The sequence below is a fragment of the Chanodichthys erythropterus genome, chromosome 22 (genome assembly GCF_024489055.1).
Source record: "Chanodichthys erythropterus isolate Z2021 chromosome 22, ASM2448905v1, whole genome shotgun sequence".
Classification (NCBI taxonomy): domain Eukaryota; kingdom Metazoa; phylum Chordata; class Actinopteri; order Cypriniformes; family Xenocyprididae; genus Chanodichthys; species Chanodichthys erythropterus.
The window spans coordinates 12334027-12354193 of NC_090242.1; the positions used below are offsets into that span (position 1 = coordinate 12334027).

General features: G+C 35.7%; 1 protein-coding gene across 3 annotated transcripts in view; it reads right to left on the reverse strand.

Moving 5' to 3' along the window:
• pde8b (phosphodiesterase 8B) overlaps positions 1-20167 on the reverse strand; it is a 69641-nt gene that overhangs the window by 30604 nt on the left and 18870 nt on the right. For 2 of the 3 annotated variants that reach the window (XM_067375262.1, XM_067375261.1), the window contains exons 2-6: positions 8898-8954; positions 3223-3413; positions 1827-1886; positions 1672-1729; positions 76-164 (exon numbers count right to left, since the gene is read on the reverse strand). In XM_067375262.1, the coding sequence (XP_067231363.1) occupies positions 76-164; positions 1672-1729; positions 1827-1886; positions 3223-3413; positions 8898-8954 (455 nt within the window). Of the gene's footprint in view, positions 1-75; positions 165-1671; positions 1730-1826; positions 1887-3222; positions 3414-8897; positions 8955-9040; positions 9157-20167 lie in introns of those variants that run through there. The other variant, XM_067375263.1, reaches the window with a different exon arrangement.

Genomic DNA, 20167 nt, shown 5'->3' on the forward strand with positions numbered 1-20167 from the left:
AACAAATATTATATATATATATATCTTACACAATCTTCTTCAGTTCTGGAATTGAAGCTGAAGCTTGAGACTTACCTCAGTTTGAACTGAGCTCGAACCTCTCCGTGTTCTAATTGGATTAACTCATTATAGCAGGCCGACACACTACTGTTCTCCAGGTACCTCTGAAAGACAGAGAGGCATATAGCTGTCTAATACAGCACTGCATATATCACATAGTAGGCATGCTGTCCTATTTTTCTACTGCCTGCTAAAGTTGAGTCAAGATTTTCCGGCAGGGATCAGTAAACAAACTTATCTGCTCTGGATATTTATATTAAGGAACATCTGGGAAGTCTATGGGACATGACATTGAACTGAGATGAATGTTAAAATGCACATTGTTACTTGTAATCACTTAACAACTTTGTCTGAGCAAAATGATATCCAAATCATGACCATGAGCAAACTACAGTAACAATTATTCAAATTGGAAGCACAAATAATAATTTATTTTTATATCATTTTTATATTTTAAATCTGTGGTAATCAACAGTTCCTTTAAGAAATATTTGGTACATCTTAGCCAGAACAGGAGACGCCAAAATCAGGCCAAAACGAAGTTAGCTTTGGGAGTTTGAAAGAGCTTGCCAAAGTGAAGTTTGCTCTGGCTAGTAAACACTTTCGAACTAACATTTTGTCCGTGGTGATTCTGCACACTAAAAAATAATGTGTTAACAAAAAAATTAAGGCAACAATTTGCATCAATTTTTTTGAGTTACGACAACTTTGAGTGAATTTATGTTCAACCAGCATGCTACATTGAACTTAATAATTTGTAGCATAAACACAAACCTTTAAGTTGATTACTCAAAAAAATTTAAGTTGCTCCAACTACTGTAGCCCTGGAACCAATTAATCTTATCTATTTCAGTTCAAATCAACAGCAATCATAGCACATGCTAAATGAAACGTAATTAAGATGTATATTTAATGAACAAGTAAGATATTACTTGTCACATATTTCAAACTTATTTTTACACCTAAGCGAAGAACGAAAAAGAACTTTGCAAAAGACTGCATGATTTTTGGTTTCAAATAGAGATCACGATTCTCTCACGATTCTGAATAGACAACTAAACAAAATAATGTAATTTACTAAAGGTTCTGACAAAATATTAATTGCTGGACTCTAATTGCTGAAAAATGTCTGAGTGAATTATTTAAAAATGGTTTTGAATGAATTCAATGACTCATTAATAAATACTGTTTCACTACAGGATGAATCAGTGTTTTTCAACAAATCTTTTGAATTAATGATTCAATGACAAATACATTTTTTAACAGTCACCTGTCGCCACCTAGTGGCATAAGACGTAACTGATACAACCGTTCATACAACCGTGTACAACAGTGACGTGACAAGTTCATTTCAAAAAGTGGGTTGCTCTATTTTGATGGCTATCGCAGACATCAGTGTTTATATGCTAACTTTAAACTTTTATATCAGTACTTCTGTGATAATTTGGATATTTGTAACACAGAAATAACTACGGTGTGGTTAAAAACTGTTCTCCTTGGCTCTGGGTGGGTGAATTGTTGTCATTAAGAAAATAAGATAGCGTGGATGCTTTAATCATACAGCTCCACTTTGCAATAAGTATATCGGGGCCTTTAGAGTACAATACTCACTCTGGAGAAGCCAGCAGAGAGAAGAGGAAGGACAGATGGTTCCTCCTGATCTGAGGGACTGCAAGAGAGAGGAGAGAGCAAGAGCAGTAGGAGAAATATGATGGACAGCCGTAACACATGGATAATAGATAAAAGTGTTCTGAGGTAAACCTTACGTTTGTGGCATCACTGCCAAAATAACAGTGTGTTCAGAATGCTTGGTCGCTCGAATCATCCTGTTTAAAAACACATACAATAATATAAACAGGTTTTTATATTTTCTATCATGACAAATACAACAGTGAAATCAAGCATCTCGTACACATTTCTCTCTGTCTTGCACACACACGACTCCAAGAGACTCTCCTGCACACACTCAGATGTCTACTGGGAAAAAAGTGATTTGGCAACAACTAGATTTGGCAGAGAGTTGCCAGCTTTGAATGTGTGTGTGTGTGTGCGCACGCACATGCATTTAAACCTCTGTGCAGGAATTAAACCCGCCACCAATAAAATGCAGGCCACTTCCTCCCAGTTAAGAGTAGTTTTCCCTTATTTGCCCGTGAGCCACTGTGTTGGGCAACATGTAACTGGTCTTAAAGTGTTCTTAAAGATTCACAAATTATTGATACTAATTAACCCAATTATTTTTCAGTTAAGCAAAAACATACAGTTGCAGCCCAATTTTTTCACACACAACCATTCAAAAGTTTGGGGTCTGTAAGATTTTTTTTAATGAAAGAAGTTTCTTTTGAAATGCTTATTAAGGCTGCATTTATTTGATCAAAAATATAGTAAAAACGGTAATATTGTGAAATATTATTACAATTTAAAAGAGTTATTTTCTATTTGATTATATTTTAAAATGCAATTTATTCCTGTGATCAAAGCTGATTTTTCAGCATCATTACTCCAGTCTTCAGTGTCACATGATCCCTAAGAAATCATTCTAATATGCTGATTTTCTGTTCAAGAAATTATCATCAATGTTGTTTATTAATTATGTTGTTAATTATCAACAGTGTGCTGCTTAATATTTTTGTGGAAACCATGATATTTTTTCAGCATTCGTTGATGAATAGAAAATTAAAAAGAACAGCATTTGAAATAATTTTTTTTTCTAACATTATAAATGTCTGTGACTTTTGATCAATTTACTGCATTCTTGCTGAATAAAAGTATTAATTTCTTAATAAAAAAAATAATAATTTCTTAATTAAAAGAAAATAATAATTTCTTAATAAAAAATCTTTTTGGCCCCGGACTTTTGAAGAGTAGTGTAAGCAAAATGCACATTATAACTAAAAATATACCCAAATGAATTAGAATCAAATCAATTCACCTTTTATTACCCAGTATTTTCTTAGGTAAGTACATGTACTGTAAAGTAAAGTACAACCAAGTTATTAATTGCATTGAAAAAATTTCCTGGGGGGGCTTTGTGGCAAAAAAAAGTCCCATCCTGCCTCTGTGCAGAAATCTAACAGAAATCTGTGCTTTCCATCTAACTGTGTATAAGAGATGAACAGAGCTGAGCGAGAGAGAGATGATGGATGGTTTGCTTGTACCCACCTGCAGACGGCTTCAGCCTCAAAGTACCGTGAGTGCCGTCCATCAATGATGACGATCTCGTGGTGTTTATCCAAGAAACACTCCACCGCAGACTCAGGTGTTCGTGCGATGTTACACCTGAAGCCCGCCCGCTCACACGCCCACCAGAACGCATCGCTCTGACTGTCCTCTTTAGCGAAGACCAGTAACACCTGAGCGAGAGAGAGACGGAGAGAGAGAGAGAGGTGCTGTTGTTGGTTGCGTGTGAAAGGTCAACAGTCTTTCATCCTTTTGAGCGTTGTGTAACCATGGAGCTGCGATGTGAAATTCCACATGGCCCAGGTCGTTCAGGACGCCTCTGTCGCCGCTACCTCACTCTAGAGGCCTACTGTGCAGCGTCGCATGTCCACCTACAGGGGGCGGAGTGACCTCACCCGCTCACACACTAATGCTGCATCCAAATTCACCTACTTATACTATGCCCTACTCTTTTTGAGAAGAAAAAGTAGATTTTTTTGGAGTGTAGCAGAAGAATAGGTAAGCTTTGGGAGATAGTGCCTCGTCAAAAAAATGCATTTTGTCACATAGTTTACATGCATTCTGTCACCGTAATCCGGAATTTCAATCTTCCTGTCACAGTTAACATCCTCATAGTTCACACAGCAACAGAATATGGTTGATACAGTTGACCATGTGTTCAGTGTTTCCCATACATTGATTTATTTGTTGATATATTATATATTATAGAAATTTCTGTCATTAAAGGTAACCTAGAATCAAAAATTGAATTTATCTTGGCATAGTTGAATAACAAGAGTTCAGTACATGGAAAAGACATACATTGAGTTTCAATCTCCATTGCTTCCTCCTTCTTGTTTAAATCTCATTTGTTTAAAAGACCTCCGGAAAACAGGCAAATCGCAACATAACACCGTTACGTAACAGTCGGGATCATTAATATGTACGCCCCCAATATTTGCATATGCCAGCTCATGTTCAAGGCATTAGACAAGGGCAGCCAGTATTAACATCTGGATGTGCACAGCTGATCATCAGACTAGGTGAGCAAGCAAGGACACCAGCGAAAAATGGCAGATGGAGCGATAATAACTGACATGATCCATGATTACATGGTATTTTTAGTGATATTTGTAAATTGTCTTTCTAAATGTTTTGTTAGCATGTTGCTAATGTACTGTTAAATGTGGTTAAAGTTACCATCGTTTCTTACTGTATTCACGGAGACAAGAGCCGTCGCTATTTTCATTTTTAAACACTTGCAGTCTGTATAATTCATAAACACAACTTCATTCTTAATAAATCTCTCCAACAGTGTGTAATGTTAGCTTTAGCCACGGATCACTATCAAACTCATTCAGAATCAAATGTAAACATCCAAATAAATACTATACTCACATGATCTGAAGCATGCATGCAGCATGCATGATGAACATTTTGTAAAGATCCATTTGAGGGTTATATTAGCTGTGTGAACTTTGTTTATGCACTGTATTATAGTCGAGAGCTCGGGGGGCAGGGAGCGTGAGATTTAAAGGGGCCACAGCCTGAATCGGTGCATAGTTAATGATGCCTCAAAATAGGCATTAAAAAAATTAAATAAAAAAAATCTATGGGGTATTTTGTGCTGAAACTTCACAGACACATTCAGGGGACACCTTAGACTTATATTACATCTTGTGAAAGAACGTTCTAGGGCACCTTTAAGTACTCACCCTCATGTCATTCCACATTTGTAAGACCTTTGTTCATCTTCAGAACACAAATTAAGATATTTTGATGAAATCCATTTTTTATGCCCCATAGAAAGCAAGGTAATTACCACATTTAAGGTCCAGAAAAGTAGTGAAAACATAGTTAAAATAGTCCATGTGACTACACTGGTTCAACCTTAATGTTATGAAGGGATGAGAATACTTTTAGTATGCAAAAACAAAAAAATAACAACTTTATTCAACAAATTTGGGTCTTCCCTGTCATACCGCTATGCTATTTTCGTTGCAGAGTTTCAGTATTGGCCGGGGACAGGGGACAGACAAATTTGTTGAATAAAGTTGTTATTTTTGTATTGTTTTTGCACACAAAAGGTATTCCTGTCACTTCATAACATTAAGGTTGAACCTCTGTAGTCACGTCGATGGTTTTAATGTGTTTAGTACCTTTTTGGACCTCAAAAGGTACAATGATGTTACTGCCTATGTTTGCTTCACAAACCCTCAGATTTCATCAAAAATATCTTAATTTGTGTTCTGAAGATGAACGAAGGTTTTACGGGTTTGGGATGACATGAGGGTGAGTAATTAATGACAGAAATTTCATTTTTTGGTGAACTAACCCTTTAACTACAATTAAAGTGAAAACAGAAAATATAAAAATAAAAATAAAAATATTAACAAAAACTATAATAGTATTTCAATGATACTAAAATAACACTGGAACTCAGAGAGTGTGTAAGCGGGTGGATTTGTTTCTAAAGTCAATTCAATTTCAAAAGACTCTAAAAAAGGATGTGACAGGTGATTAATTTGCAAAATCAATCTTGATTGATTTCCACAGTTACATTAGCTGAATCTGACTCACAGAGACAGAGATTACATAAACGGCCTCAGTTTACCGTGAATGACAAGCGGCAGTCAGTCATTAGGTTAACATTACATACACTTTCTTTCACAATTCCACTTTTAGTTAACCATAATTCCCACTAATACCACACACTAATACACGCACATGCCAATGCACCCACACACACACAAGCACACAGGATAATCTCTGTGTCAATCCCCTGAGACATCTCAAGATTATCCCTGAGGTCCCAAGTCCAGGTTAAAGGGATAGCTCACCCCAAAATGAAAATTTTGTCATCATTCACCCTCATGTTGACCCAAACTTGTAATATTTTCTTTCTTCTAAATTAGATATTTACACAAATATCTTAACAAAAGAATATATTTAAAAGAATTTTGGTAATCAAACAGTTGACGGTAGCCATTGACTTCCATAGTAGAAAAAAATTAATAAAAATCTGCAATTTTAACTAAACTACCGCTGATAAAGGTGTTGTGTTTTATTTACAGCTGCTTTGCATTGTGTGCTCTTGAAGTGTTGCCATGTCCTCTTAATATAAGCGTTTTTGGGCTTTGTTATGCTGTGTTTTTTTTTCTCGATTTGCTGAATCGTGCACATGATTTACTAATTTGTTCCCTCGATTTACAATTCGTGCACATGATTTAGCAAATCGAGGGAATAAATTAGTAAATTGTGCACATGACTCAGTAAATCGAGGGAATGAAATAGTAAATCATAGGGCAATACATTTATTTCGCATACCCCCTGGCTATGGACCTCACTCTGAGAACTCCTAATCTAGACAAAGACTTAAAAAGCCAATAAATACCCTTCCATTCAAAAGTTTGGGCTGAGTAAGATTTAAAAAAAGTTAAAAAAATGTAAAGGTGCCATTGAATGTTTTTTTTACAATATAAGTCTAAGGTGTCCCCTGAATGTGTTTGTGAAGTTACAGCTCAAAATACCCCATAGATTTTTTTTAGATTTTGAGGCATAATTAGAAATGCGCCGATTCAGTCTGCGGCCCCTTTAATTGCTCGCGCTCTCCGCCCCCTCCCGAGCTCTCGACTCTATCATTGCATAAACAAAGTTCACACAGCTAATATAACCCTCAAAATGGATCTTTACAAAGTGTTCATCATGCTGCATGTCGAATCGCGTAAGTATGGTATTTATTTGGATGTTTACATTTGATTCTGAATGAGTTTGAGGCTGTGCTCCGTGGCTAACGGCTAATGCTACACTGTTGGAGAGATTTATAAAGAATGAAGTTGTGTTTATGCATTATACAGACTGCAAGTGTTTAAAAATGAAAATAGCGACGGATCTTGTCTCCGTGAATACAGTAATAAACAATGGTAACTTTAACCACATTTAACAGTACATTTGCAACATGCTAACGAAACATTTAGAAAGACAATTCACAAATATCACTAAAAATATCATGTTATCGTGGATCATGTCAGTTATTATCGCTTCATCTGCCATTTTGTTGTCCTTGCTTGCTCACCTAGTCTGATGATTCAGCTGTGCACAGATCCAGACGTTAATACTGGCTGCCCTTGTCTAATGCCTTAAACATGAACTGGCATATGCAAATATTGGGGTCATACATATTAATGATCCCGACTGTTACATAACAGTGGTGTTATGTTGAGATTCGCCTGTTATTCGGAAACAAATGAGATTTATATAAGGAGGAAACAATGGTGTTTGAGACTCACTATATGTCATTTCCTGAACTCTTGTTATTCAACTATGCCGAGGTAAATTCAATTTTCAATTCGATGGCACCTTTGAGTCTTTTATTTAGCTGCAGTCCATAAGTTTTTCCTCTTTGTCGCCATCACTGTTTGAAATCTGCAATTGCAGTTATTTGCGAAATCATCATCTTTACGTGGGTTATGCATCTGCACGGCTCCTCCGTGCGGATGAATCTAACGTTTTGAGGAGAAACTGTGGCTGTCAGTCACTGCACCGGTGGATACTGTACAGGTACTTCAGAATCACACATTGTAGTCTTGGAAGTGTGACCAAAATAAGAATTTTCACTGGAAAATGTAATTTGAACAAATCTGCCAATTTTGTTCGGACCAACTGAGAAAAAAAGCATAACAATAAATCACGCTACCAATGGTGATTAAATCTAATGATCACTTAGCTCAAATCACATCAAACCATGCAAATGATTATTATTGTTATACTTTGTTCTTAAAATGTTAATGTTAACAACATCAGCATTGCGTGACTATATGTGTATTTAGTGTGTATTAGCGTCTGAAATCTTTTGACTATGGGTGAATCTCCACTTGTCACTTATGATTGTCGTTTGGACCTTTCTGGATTATAATCCGCCATCAAAATGACAAGTTTAATTACTCCAGCTGCTGTGAGAAAAGGCTATAAATAATCCGCCACCTGCAGCATCTGGGACTCCTTCTTCTTTATGTATACAGAACTCCTATTTCCCACGGAAACCTACCAGTACCACTCAAATTAAAAAAACATGATTAAAAGCTTACCGTTGTGAATCGGTAAAGAGATAGTTTTGAACACTGGCTGGTTATGTACTTGCTCAAAATTTGATTTTGGATCATTTTTAACCAAAAAAAGTTATGGACCGCAGCTTTAAATTGATCAAAAGTGACAGTAAAGACATTTATATTGTTACAAAAGATTTCTATTTCAAATAAATATGGTTCTTATGAAATTTCTATTCATCAAAGAATCCTAAAAAAGAGAGTGTCACGGTTTCCACAAAAATATTAAGCAACATTCAACAATTTCTTTTGCACTAAATCATCATATCAGAATGACTTCTGAAGGATCATGTGACACTGAAGACTGGAGTAATGATGCTGAAAATTCAGCTTTGCATCACAGAAATAAATTACATTTTAGAATATATTACAATAGAAAATAGCTCTTTTAAATTGTAATAATATATCACAATTTAACAGCTTGTACTGTATTTTTGATCAAATAAATGCAGCCTTAATGAGCAGAAGAGACTTCTTTCAAAAACATAAAAAAATCGTACCGACTCCAAACTTTTGAATGCACAGGCATTCATTTTCCAGCAATCACACAATGATTAAACATCAGGACTATACCTGAATGGGCTCCTGTGTCAGTCGCATCGGCCCCAGACGCTCTTCTGCAGCAGACACCTGGAAGAGATTGAGAAAAACAGGTAAGTTTTGTTTTCAAATGAGTTTACAAAGGGAAACAAATTTAAGAATGTATTCGGTTTTACCATTTCAGAGCCCTGAAGCAACATTCTGACATGCCTAGCCTGTTTTTAATCACACATTGTTTGCACATGTGCTTGAATGTCCACCAGTTCAACCATTTACGCAAACTAGATGAGACAATGTCAATCCACTGAAGAAATAATGTTTCACAGACTGAACTAATGTCGATGTGATCGCAAGATGTGATCCTGATCAGCATGAACTCCAATCCAACCGTGCTATCCGACTGATTTGAGCATGGTTATCCATATTCCTATTGTCAAACAGTTTTAAGCACTGTTTTAAAGCTATGATGTAAATATGATGTACATTGTAAAAAAAGTAAAAGGCTATTTTTTATAGTGTCGTCCAAATGGTACGGCAGCATTGTTGCAATGACAGAGAGCAGGTGGCTCAAAGCCTTCTGCGTCATCCACTTTAACACTACACATAAGCCTCTCAGCAGGAATAAACACACTCACACACAAACACACATGTACAAAAAGCCTTCACAAGCTAAATACGGATCAAAATCACTATAAAAGCACCATATGTAATTCACATTTTATTTAGCAAGAAGTAAAGAAATTTAGATGCACTGCAAAAACTGAATTCTTTGTTTTGATTGTTTTTCAGTAAAAATATCTATTTTTTTAAACAAAATCAATTTACTTGAGAACCAAAACTGCTTCTCTCTTTCACTCTTTTGTAAATTGCAAAGCATAAATTTGCTTTGGTTATCTTCCTGTTTTATGTTAATTTTGCCCATTGAGAGGTCATCTACTCTCAAGAGCTTCTATTCCTGACCACACACACACAAATACACTGTTTATTTGGACAGACCTACATTCGCAATGTAATCACTATCTTTAAAGAGACACAATTACAGTTTCAACAACTGCAATTAACAATTACAAACGTCACAGGTAGTAAAACACACTGAGGGTACATTTACACAATTATGTAGCCTACTAAAAACTGAAAAAGTTTTTATATTCATGCTAGGCCAGTACTTTGTAAAGAAACACCGAAATCCAGGGTTCCTTTACAGACCCTCTGAAGTCCATTTACTTTTCTATGAAACCATTAAAGGGGCCATAAATTTGATCTTTTTTTATTTTTTCCCTGAGGTCCACTTATAATATTATTATTTTTATAATATAACATAATATTAATTGTTATAACACTCTACATTTTAATTACAGAATTTAATGTTGGGTTATTTAGTTTTTCAAGACCACTTTATACTTTCCTAAGTTTTGAGGTCTGAAAGTTACACTTTCAATGTTTACTTGGTACTTCAAACTACTAGTTCAAGAGATTAAATTTGCCGTTTTTCGTGTTTTTTTGAAGCTTTTATTGTGTTTATAGTGTGCAATATAACATGTGTTCATGTTTCGCGTGTGTAAAAAAACACAGTATTTTTCACATAATTTACTTATCTGTATACCGCTGTTTCCACTGTCATAAAAACGGGCTGATGACTTCCTTGTTCTATGAAGTCCCTCCTTCAGAAATACGTAACGAGTTCTGATTGTGCCAGCGGTTCCTGTGTTGTGATTCGACAGCAGCTTAGCAAACCTTGCCCGGAAAGGTCACGCCTCTTACCATAACGTGTGCTGCACATAGTTTTACATGTGGATTATTGTGGTGTTGTGCTGAATGAACACAAAAGACAATAATTCCCGAGAGACTGAACTCTTTAATCTCCAAAAGCAGCGACAGAAAATGTACAACGTTAGCACTCACTCAGAAGAGTACCTCATACGGAAATAAGCCATATACATAAACATAGTCCCCTCTTGTGGCCATTATGTGCACTGCAGTCCAACATTAACTATTGCAGTAAGGATACCACAATTATAATTTTCGGAACCGAGTTAAACATAAATTGTAACCATTGCTCTCTGAGTACAGCGTCCCTGGGAAGACCAAACAAAGGTGATTGGACTGCGGGATGAAAATCACAGCGTTTCGACGACATGGCGACAAACACACTCTACAAACGCACCCCTTGCTCTTCTCTGTGGGAGCGCAACAAGACCACGCCCCCTTTTTTGTGTATTCCTGTGGGCGGAGGTTAGTCAAAAAACTGTTTTAGTAGCGTCATTAAAGAAGGAAGTAGAGGGATTTAGTCCAAACTGGCCGTTCGATGTAGGCGACTTCTGTTAAATAAAATACCTCGCTTGGCATTGAACTTTGAGCTTTAAAATTTTACAGATTTTATTTATACTCGAACAACAACATTACACACTAACTAAAGTTTGAAACATGGGATCACGAAGAACGGGACCTTTAAGGAAAATATGATTTTTTTCATGCTACAACCCCTTAAAAAGAAAGAAAGACACTGGCACTCCAATTCTTGACAAATAAAGCTGAAATGTGCTGCAGTAGTAACTAGCTTTAATTCACTCCAGAGACAATCGGCATCAACACTGCTCCCTATTTTCCAGCCAAAGGCCATTACTGGAACCAGTTACACAAGACAACACAAGACAAAAAAGTATAGAATGTTTGAACCTGTGTTTAAATCCATTATAATACAATTTAAAAATGAAACACTTCCTACATTGTCTGGTAATTGATAATTGATGTTTTTTAACTCTCATGAACACACACACACACACACACACACACACACACACACACACACACACACACACACACACACACACACACACACACACACACACACACACACACACACACACACACACACACACACACACACACACACACACACACACACACACACAGCCAGCAGCTAAAGCCTAAGCATTAAGTCCACAAAATTCCTATTCAATTAGCTAAATCTACCATGCAGAATTTACTGTCACTCTTTACACTTAACCTAACAGCTGCCGTCAGATTGAATATTTAATATGATGCATCTAAGTCGGAGGTCGGCAACCTGCGGCTCTTTAGCGCTCCCCTAGTGGCTCCCTGGAGCTTTTTCAAAAATATTTTTGGTTTTCATTGTTTCTGTAGGAGGACAAACATGACACAAACATTCTTAACGTTTTCCAATGCTGTAAAAAGGTGTATAATAAATATTAAATTTCAACATTTCGGTCAACGAATATTTGCGTCAGCCTGCGACACACGTTTCAGCGCGGCGCGAGGGTATACATCGACATCCCTTTCCCACCGAAAGCACGCTCCCTCAGCTGGACAAGTGGCAAAAGAACGGCTGCGTGACTGGATTTAATTGGGGGAACTGAGAAAACGCGAGTAAAACAAACGAATTACACTAAAGGTTGGACTCTAAAGTGTTTCTTACAACTTGTCAAATAAACCTAATCCATGGATATTGACATGCAGCCAGGAGTCGTGTTTCCTGACATTTATATGTGCCTGATTTCGACGCCGGGGAAATAAAGCAAATCTGCCTGTGAATATTTTATATAACTACAATATAGGTAGATTTTATGTTATATATATATTGTCATATTGTCCAGCCCTAAAACATATAGGCTAGTTTTATAGTTTTTGTCAGTGTTTATTTTAAAACACACAATTTTGCAGAATATAAGATGGAAAATATTTAATTGATGATTTGTCAACATAATATATAACAATACAATATATATGGACTGATTTTACCTCAAAATTCAACAATTTGACACAAAATGATAACTGCAAATCCATGTTTCTCGGCCTGGAGTCCAGCTGTTTCTGTGAATTGCACCGATCCATTTGCTTCTTTTTTCTGTAGTTTTCAGCAGTTTTTAAATATATACCTCGGGAATACCTCATCATGTATTTGTAGCCTACTTAGTCATTTTGATAGTAGGCTAATATAGCTAATATACACTTACAGCCTGTGTTGCCTTCATATAAGGCTTATATAAGGCTTTTAATTTTTTTGAGGCTCCAGACAGATTTGTTTTTTGTTTTTTTGGTCCAATATGGCTCTTTGAACATTTTGGGTTGCTGACCCCTGATCTAAGTGAACTAATAACTGCACAAATAGAGAATTAACGAGTTTGTTTGCCCATATAATCTTTAAAATATTAGATTAAACTTATTTGGCTTGCTGTCCACTGATGAGGGGCTTGATGAAGCAGCTTCAACTCAAGCTCTGATAAACCCCCACACTGACTAAATATAGGATTAGGATATGATTACATAGGGCAAGGTACCTAAGATGGAGGTGGAGTTTGGGGAGGTGGAGGGATGATGGAAGAGAGGTAAGCAGCTGTTTATATATATCGCTCCTCCCTAAATTATGTTTAGGAACTTCATTTGCAAAAAATGTACTTAAGAAAAGTTCAAAACCCACTTTTGATGGTTGCCCGGGTGTTGCTAGGTGTTTGCATACTGGTCTAAAAAAATGTATGGGATCTATTTTTTGCCTGTTTTATTATCTGCCAGGCAAAAATAGGTATGTGTAATAGCACACACCTCCTACGGACTTAATGTCCGTACAGTAAAAACAGTGCTGGAAAAATGACACATCTGAAGTCTAATAACAGGTTTCCCAAACACCCCTTTTAGGTCATCCTGTCTCAGACTCAAAGTTAAAAGACTCTTTCAAACGCTCCCATGTGTATCGGTGTAAGCGTTCAGTGAAGATCATCATTGATAAAAACATGTTTTTGAAGCGTTGATCATTGTAGCCAATCACAGACATATCTGATGAGCTGTGAACACAATGGCCAATCAGAGGTGTTTACGAATCCGCTCAACAGCACCCAAAGCTTCACATTTTTTAAATTTCAGTACCGACTTGGTATCGCAGTCGGTACTGTTGACAACACTAATTAGTAAAACGAATTGTTAATTCATTGCCACAATAAACATTTTTTTCCGCATGTCATGTGCGGGGCTACATATTGTGACTTATATCTGAGTGAAACGGCTTCTTGAATGAGACAAAATGTAGGGTGGGACTTAATTTTGACTACTGGGAATTGGTTGGATGATTGTGATTTGCTATTTGTGGATCTCATGTGGTTGACAGGTTGTCCCGCCCTCGCGCCTGTAAACACATCATCAGAGAAGTCACTTCAAGAGGGAGGGGAAGTTATTTTGATTAATGATTACGATGACACAATGTGCACAGTTGAATCATTTATAATAAATAGTTCAATATTCCATTTTAACATAAAAAATGACATACTTCACCTTTAAGGAATGACAAATGCAGTAAAATTATGTGATGGTCAGTAGTGATACAGAGATCATAAAGCGTTTGATGGCTGTGTCAATAAACAAACCAAGCATTTTACGTCTTCAAATTTCTCTTAATTATCTTTAAGTGACTCCACACGCTTCATTTCAGTCTCTCTCGTCGTGAGCTCTTCAAAGAGAGACAGTAGCTTTCAGCTCCTCTCATGCTGCAGATCTCTCCAGGATAAAAGATCTGTGCTACTCTCCTAGATTTTAAACACACACACACACACACACACACACACACACACACACACACACACACACACACACACACACACACACACACACACACACACACACACACACACACACACACACACACACACACACACACACACACACACACACACACACACACACACACACACACACACTTTCTGACACTAAAACAGTGGTGCTGAATGAATTCTGGGCTCATCTGAGGTCTTTAGAAACTAATCTTTGAAGTATCTGACTGTCGCTGTCAAGGACCTCCAACTTGATCCTATAATTTCTGCCAAATTTACCACAGTTATAAATTTAAAACTTAAATCAATGAATAGAGGACTCCTTTGTGACTCTTATTTAACTTATTTTATTTGAATTTATTGAGAGGATAGCCCCTTGAGATGTAACATCTCATTTTCAAGGGGGTCCTAAAAACACATAAACGGAGTATTTCAACACAAACAAAACAAATTCACAAAAATATACACACTACAAATATACAAAACAAATGAAATGCTCAACCTGCCCCCCACAAACGAAAACTGAATTACAAGAACTCAACATCATACCTTAGACCAATTATTAACAGAAAATCCTCAAATTCAAATACAAGTTATTTTAAGATGAGAAAATAAAGATAGCCTAAAGCGATTAAAAGAGGTAAAAGATCTCAAAGATTATTCCAATCAAAAGAAGCTTTATACTGAAATGACCTACAAACGACTTCCCTGAAAATGATAGGAGCAAGAAATAAAAAAGGATATTGCATAAGTGAATAAGAAGATTTATATGGAATCAAAAACTATTTCAAATAAAAATGTCAATCAAAATAAACACATTTAAATCAATGAAATTGTCTTCTAGATTTAGGATGCAACCAGTTAAGCAATTCAATTTTATTAAGGACATTGGTGGCTAATACTAAGATTTTATTGTGGTACAAACTAATGGAGTGAGTGAATGGAGGTATCTTGGTTGAATATATGGTTAACATGATAAATATCTCTAAGGGCCATTTCTAGAGATATGACATTATAAAAAATTGTAATATCCAGACCAATGTAGAGCAAATCTAGGCAATGATATGCAGTAGTCAGTTTTAATGGCTGATGACAATATCAATATCTACAAAGCAAAGTAGCTATATATAAATAATATAAAGTGTCCACTACTGTTCAAACGTTTGGGCCCAGTAAAAAAAAAAAATCATAAAGAAGTCTCTTTTGTCATCTTAATCTTATTTTAAACTCTTTCATCTCTTGTATCTTCAAGCATCCCGAGTCTCTCTCTCTCTATTTCTCTCCCAGCACATTGTGTGTGTTTTGACTCAGTCATGTGCTTTTATTGAGGACAACGAACACACACACACACACACACACACACACACACACACACACACACTGAGAGACATAAATCCACATACAGAACAAAGGCCTTCCTTCACAGAGTATGGGGTCACGATAAAATATGATCCCCGCTATATTTAGAACCCCCAGATGACAGTAGGCAAGCAGCACTGCTGCTTTATTGATTCAGATTTTCTTATCACGTGTTAGATAAGATATCACCTAGATAGTGTTTCTGTCCTGTTACCTCAGAGGAATCACACGGTAGATTGACTTGAAGATGGAAGAATCAAATCACATTCTCATGGGTGCAAACTTGAGGTGGACAATACAAGTTTTTTTATTTAAGAAAAAGTATATATTAATTTTTAAAATATATTATTTATAACAATGGCGCTTTAACATGCTTAGCTTTAGCTTTGGACATTTTGAACAATAACCATGAAAAAGTTATCTCATCTTGTTGCAAGCGTTCTACTTTTTAGTATATATATATATTTTTATGTAATGTTATGTATTTTAAGGTGACACAAATTAATGCATTTTAAATTATATTTAACGTTATATAAGAAAAGCTATAAATGGTTGATCTAAAAATATATTATGTGTTGTCAGTTCGTTTTTGTTTAATACCAACCCATCATATTCTATGTGCTACCTAAATGGGTGCATGTTAGAGACTTTTATTTCATGTATAAAGCTCATCATACTACTCAATAACCCTAGAAAAAGAAATATGTAAAATATATAAAAAATATTAATATATACACACACTGTAAAAAAAAAAAAAAAAAAAAAACTCAACTCCTTACATTTTTTCTCCTTATTTTCATGGGCTTGTTTGAGTTTTAATTACTTTCCGAATTTGAGATTTTGAGAAGTGTTTCATTTTATCAGTTCAAATACACGGGAAAAATCAGTTGGATAAACACAGTAAATTAAGTTAAGCTTACTAAAACCAAAAGTTACAGTATATATATATATCAGTCAATCAAATGGCAGCAACTAAATATATTTATGCATGTAGACATGGTCAAGAACTATTGAAGTTCAAACTGAGCATCAGAATGGTGACTTTGAAGATTTGAATGTGGCATGGTTGTTGGTCTGGTCTGATTATTTCAGAAACTGCTGTTCTACTGGGATTTTCACACAACCATCTCTAGGATTTGCAGAGAATGGTCTGAAAAAGTAAAAACTATCCAGTGAGTGGCAGTTCTGTGGGCAAAAAATGCCTTGTTGATGCCAGAGGTCAGAGGAGAATGGCCAGACTGGTTTGAGCTGATAGAAAGTCAACAGAAGGACAATAGAAGATTGGGAAAAAAGTCGCCTGGTCTGATGAGTCTCAATTTCTGCTGCAGCATCCAGACGGTAGGGTCAGAATTTGGGGTGAAAAACATAAAAGCATGGCTCCATCCTGCCTTGTATCAACAGCAATTGTGTGACGCTATTATGTCAATATAGACGCAAATCTCAGAGGACGCTTTTCAGCACCTTGTTGAATCTATGCCACTGAAGAATTAAGGCAGTTCTAAAGGCAAAAGGGGCTCTAACCCGGTACTAGCAAGGTGTATGTATTTATGTGTCTATAACTTATTTATAAATTATATGAATGCATGTTTTCCAATTGAAGATGTCTCTGTAAGTCTCCAAAGGACAGTTCTGTCAAATTTAGCTCACTTCTTCTGTGGACAAATTTGGCTACAGAGTGTATCTAAGTGAACACACACACACACACACGCACACGCACTCACACACAAACACCATGTATGTATACAAGTGTATGACTGCGATCTTAAGACCGCGTGTGATGCAGTGTGCTGCTTTTATCAGTGGTGTCCATCAGTACAGGGTCGTTAAGCAATCATTCAAAGATCTCTTTAAAGTTTTCACTCACTGACACCAAAAAAAAGGTCAAATAGATTTGCGTGTAGCCAACACAACAAGCACATCTCTTAAGGCAAGTTACACCATAGTTCTTACATGGTGACCACAGTTAACTCCTCTTTACCAAGCTTTTTAAAGATTATTTGTTATGATATTTGATATGAAAAATAGTATACTGCACAGTTAGAAAATGTTGTTTACCTGTTCCGAAGCAAAAATTAAATGTAAAATTGTTAAAGGGTTAGTTAGTTCACCCAAAAATGAAAACTATCCCATGATTTACTCAACCTCAAGCCATCCTAGGTGTATATGACTATCTTCTTAGTTCTTTCAGATGAACAACTTTTTTTAAAAACTTTATTAACTATAATAACTAGCTTCCAGCAGACAGCCGTACGCATGGATTTGCGGTGGAAGAGAGACCTCTAACCCAACGCATGACATAATGATGAGCGTGGAAGCACAGAGGATAGAGCAAAACAAAACACCGGTCACGAATTAGAAGTCTAAAATGAGAGTTTTTAAAGAGAAATTTTAGAGGATTTCGATATAAGAGAAAGAGGAGCTTGAGTTTGTTGCCCAGCCCTATTTGTTTAAACCATGGAAAACGTCTAAACTTATGATACTCCTACATCTAGGGCCCTATAATTTCCACGATCAAGGAATCACGGAATCCATTCATAAAAACGGAATTTACTATATAACGCGGAATGTCACGGAATTTGACAAATTTTTGATGAATGAATTAAAAGCAGGTCAGTACACTTAAATGCTTTTTGATTATTAAAATGGAATTAAACCATTAAAATGGAATCCAGAAAACAGAATTTGGTAAAAATAAAATTTGAGGGGAAAGAATAAAACGTTTATCATAGGGCCATAATTTTTTTTTTTGTTGTTGTTGTTAAACTTTTATTAAATTGTTGGTAAATTGGACATTATTTCAATTAATTAGACATGCTTTTTGATTACTATAATTTAATTTAAACATTAAAATGAAGTAAAAAAATAAATAAAACGGAAAAAACGGAATTCAGAAAAATTAAAACGGAATTTGGGAAAAAATAAAACGGATACACTGCGTCAGGGGTTACTCATTTGGCGTATGTCGACTTGCGCAGTATGCATACGGTCATCCAGTGGAAGCTAGTTACTTGAATTTATAAAGTTTTAAATATGGATATTTTTCTTACAAAAACACATCGCTTCACTTCAAAAGGCCTTTATTAATTTTATTATCCTATAGTAAATATAGTCAGTTATGTCAAGTGAACATAAACATTCGAGAAAGACAAGACCTGTTTAACAGTATTAGTGTGTTGGATCCGTGCATTATGACTTAAAGTGACAGCAGCCTAATATTCCTGCTGCTGTCTGTGTTTTTAATGTTAATCAAACAACAAACTCACTGCAAAAAAAAATCACTTAATGCTCTTGACTGAATAACTTTTGTAACTTTAATAAGGATTTGTCTATATAAATTTTATACAGTGAAGACTAGATTACTTTATTCAATTTGTGTACATAATCTACTGTTAGATCTTCCTGAAAACCCCGAAAAGCACTGTTCCTTTAATTTGAATTGTTGTTCTATTGTGTGTAATTGTGCTATTGCTTGTAGTTTATTTGTTTGTATTTTATTACTGTTTATTTATATATATATATATTATATATATATATATATATTATATATATATATATATATATATATATATATATATATATATATATATAGAAAATTTTATTTCATTTGCAGTGTTCTTGCATTTCATGTAAGAAGTCTAATGTGTCCATAGACGGTTTTTCTGCCTAAATCCCCTTGGATTGCTTTCAACTCCCATGATTCCATGCTCATTCACGGCACCAAGCTACGCATTTGTTATTGGTTTTGAATAAGTGACGGCTAGCGGCCAAAATTACAAAGTGTGCCTTTAGTTTCTTGTACGTTATGTTCACAAGAAATAAGTTGCTGGCTGCAGTTCACTTAATGGCCACAGTTGTCACTAATAAGGGTTTCTGAATTCTACATATAGCCCCTCTAATGGTGAAATAAATACAAACAAAAACTCACAGGAGAGGAGGCGATGCCTCCAAGTCACTGTGATTGCCAAATTACCCTGAAAAAATGTGAAAATGCCCACCTAACATGTCAATGCCACATTCAAAAATGCCTTAGTGAAGGATATAAAATACATTTGCCACAGCAGAAACAGACTGAGGTAAATGACAGGTTATGTGAGCACAAAAAAAAAAGCTCATTAGCACAGGCTATTTTAAAATATGATATAATTGGCAAGTCTGAAACATTTTCAGCATTTCAACAAGACATACATGCTTTCTGAGTGACAAACTGAGGACTGTGAAATGCAAAGTAACTATGAAACAATTTGGGCTAAAAAAATAAACTACTTAAAAATCACATCATGCTGGAATGTGCAACATTGTCAAAGTTTTTAGACGCCTTTTTTTGTTGTTTACTTTCAAATTGTTACTTCAAAATCCCCTAATCCAGCAGCTACATTTTTCCCCTGA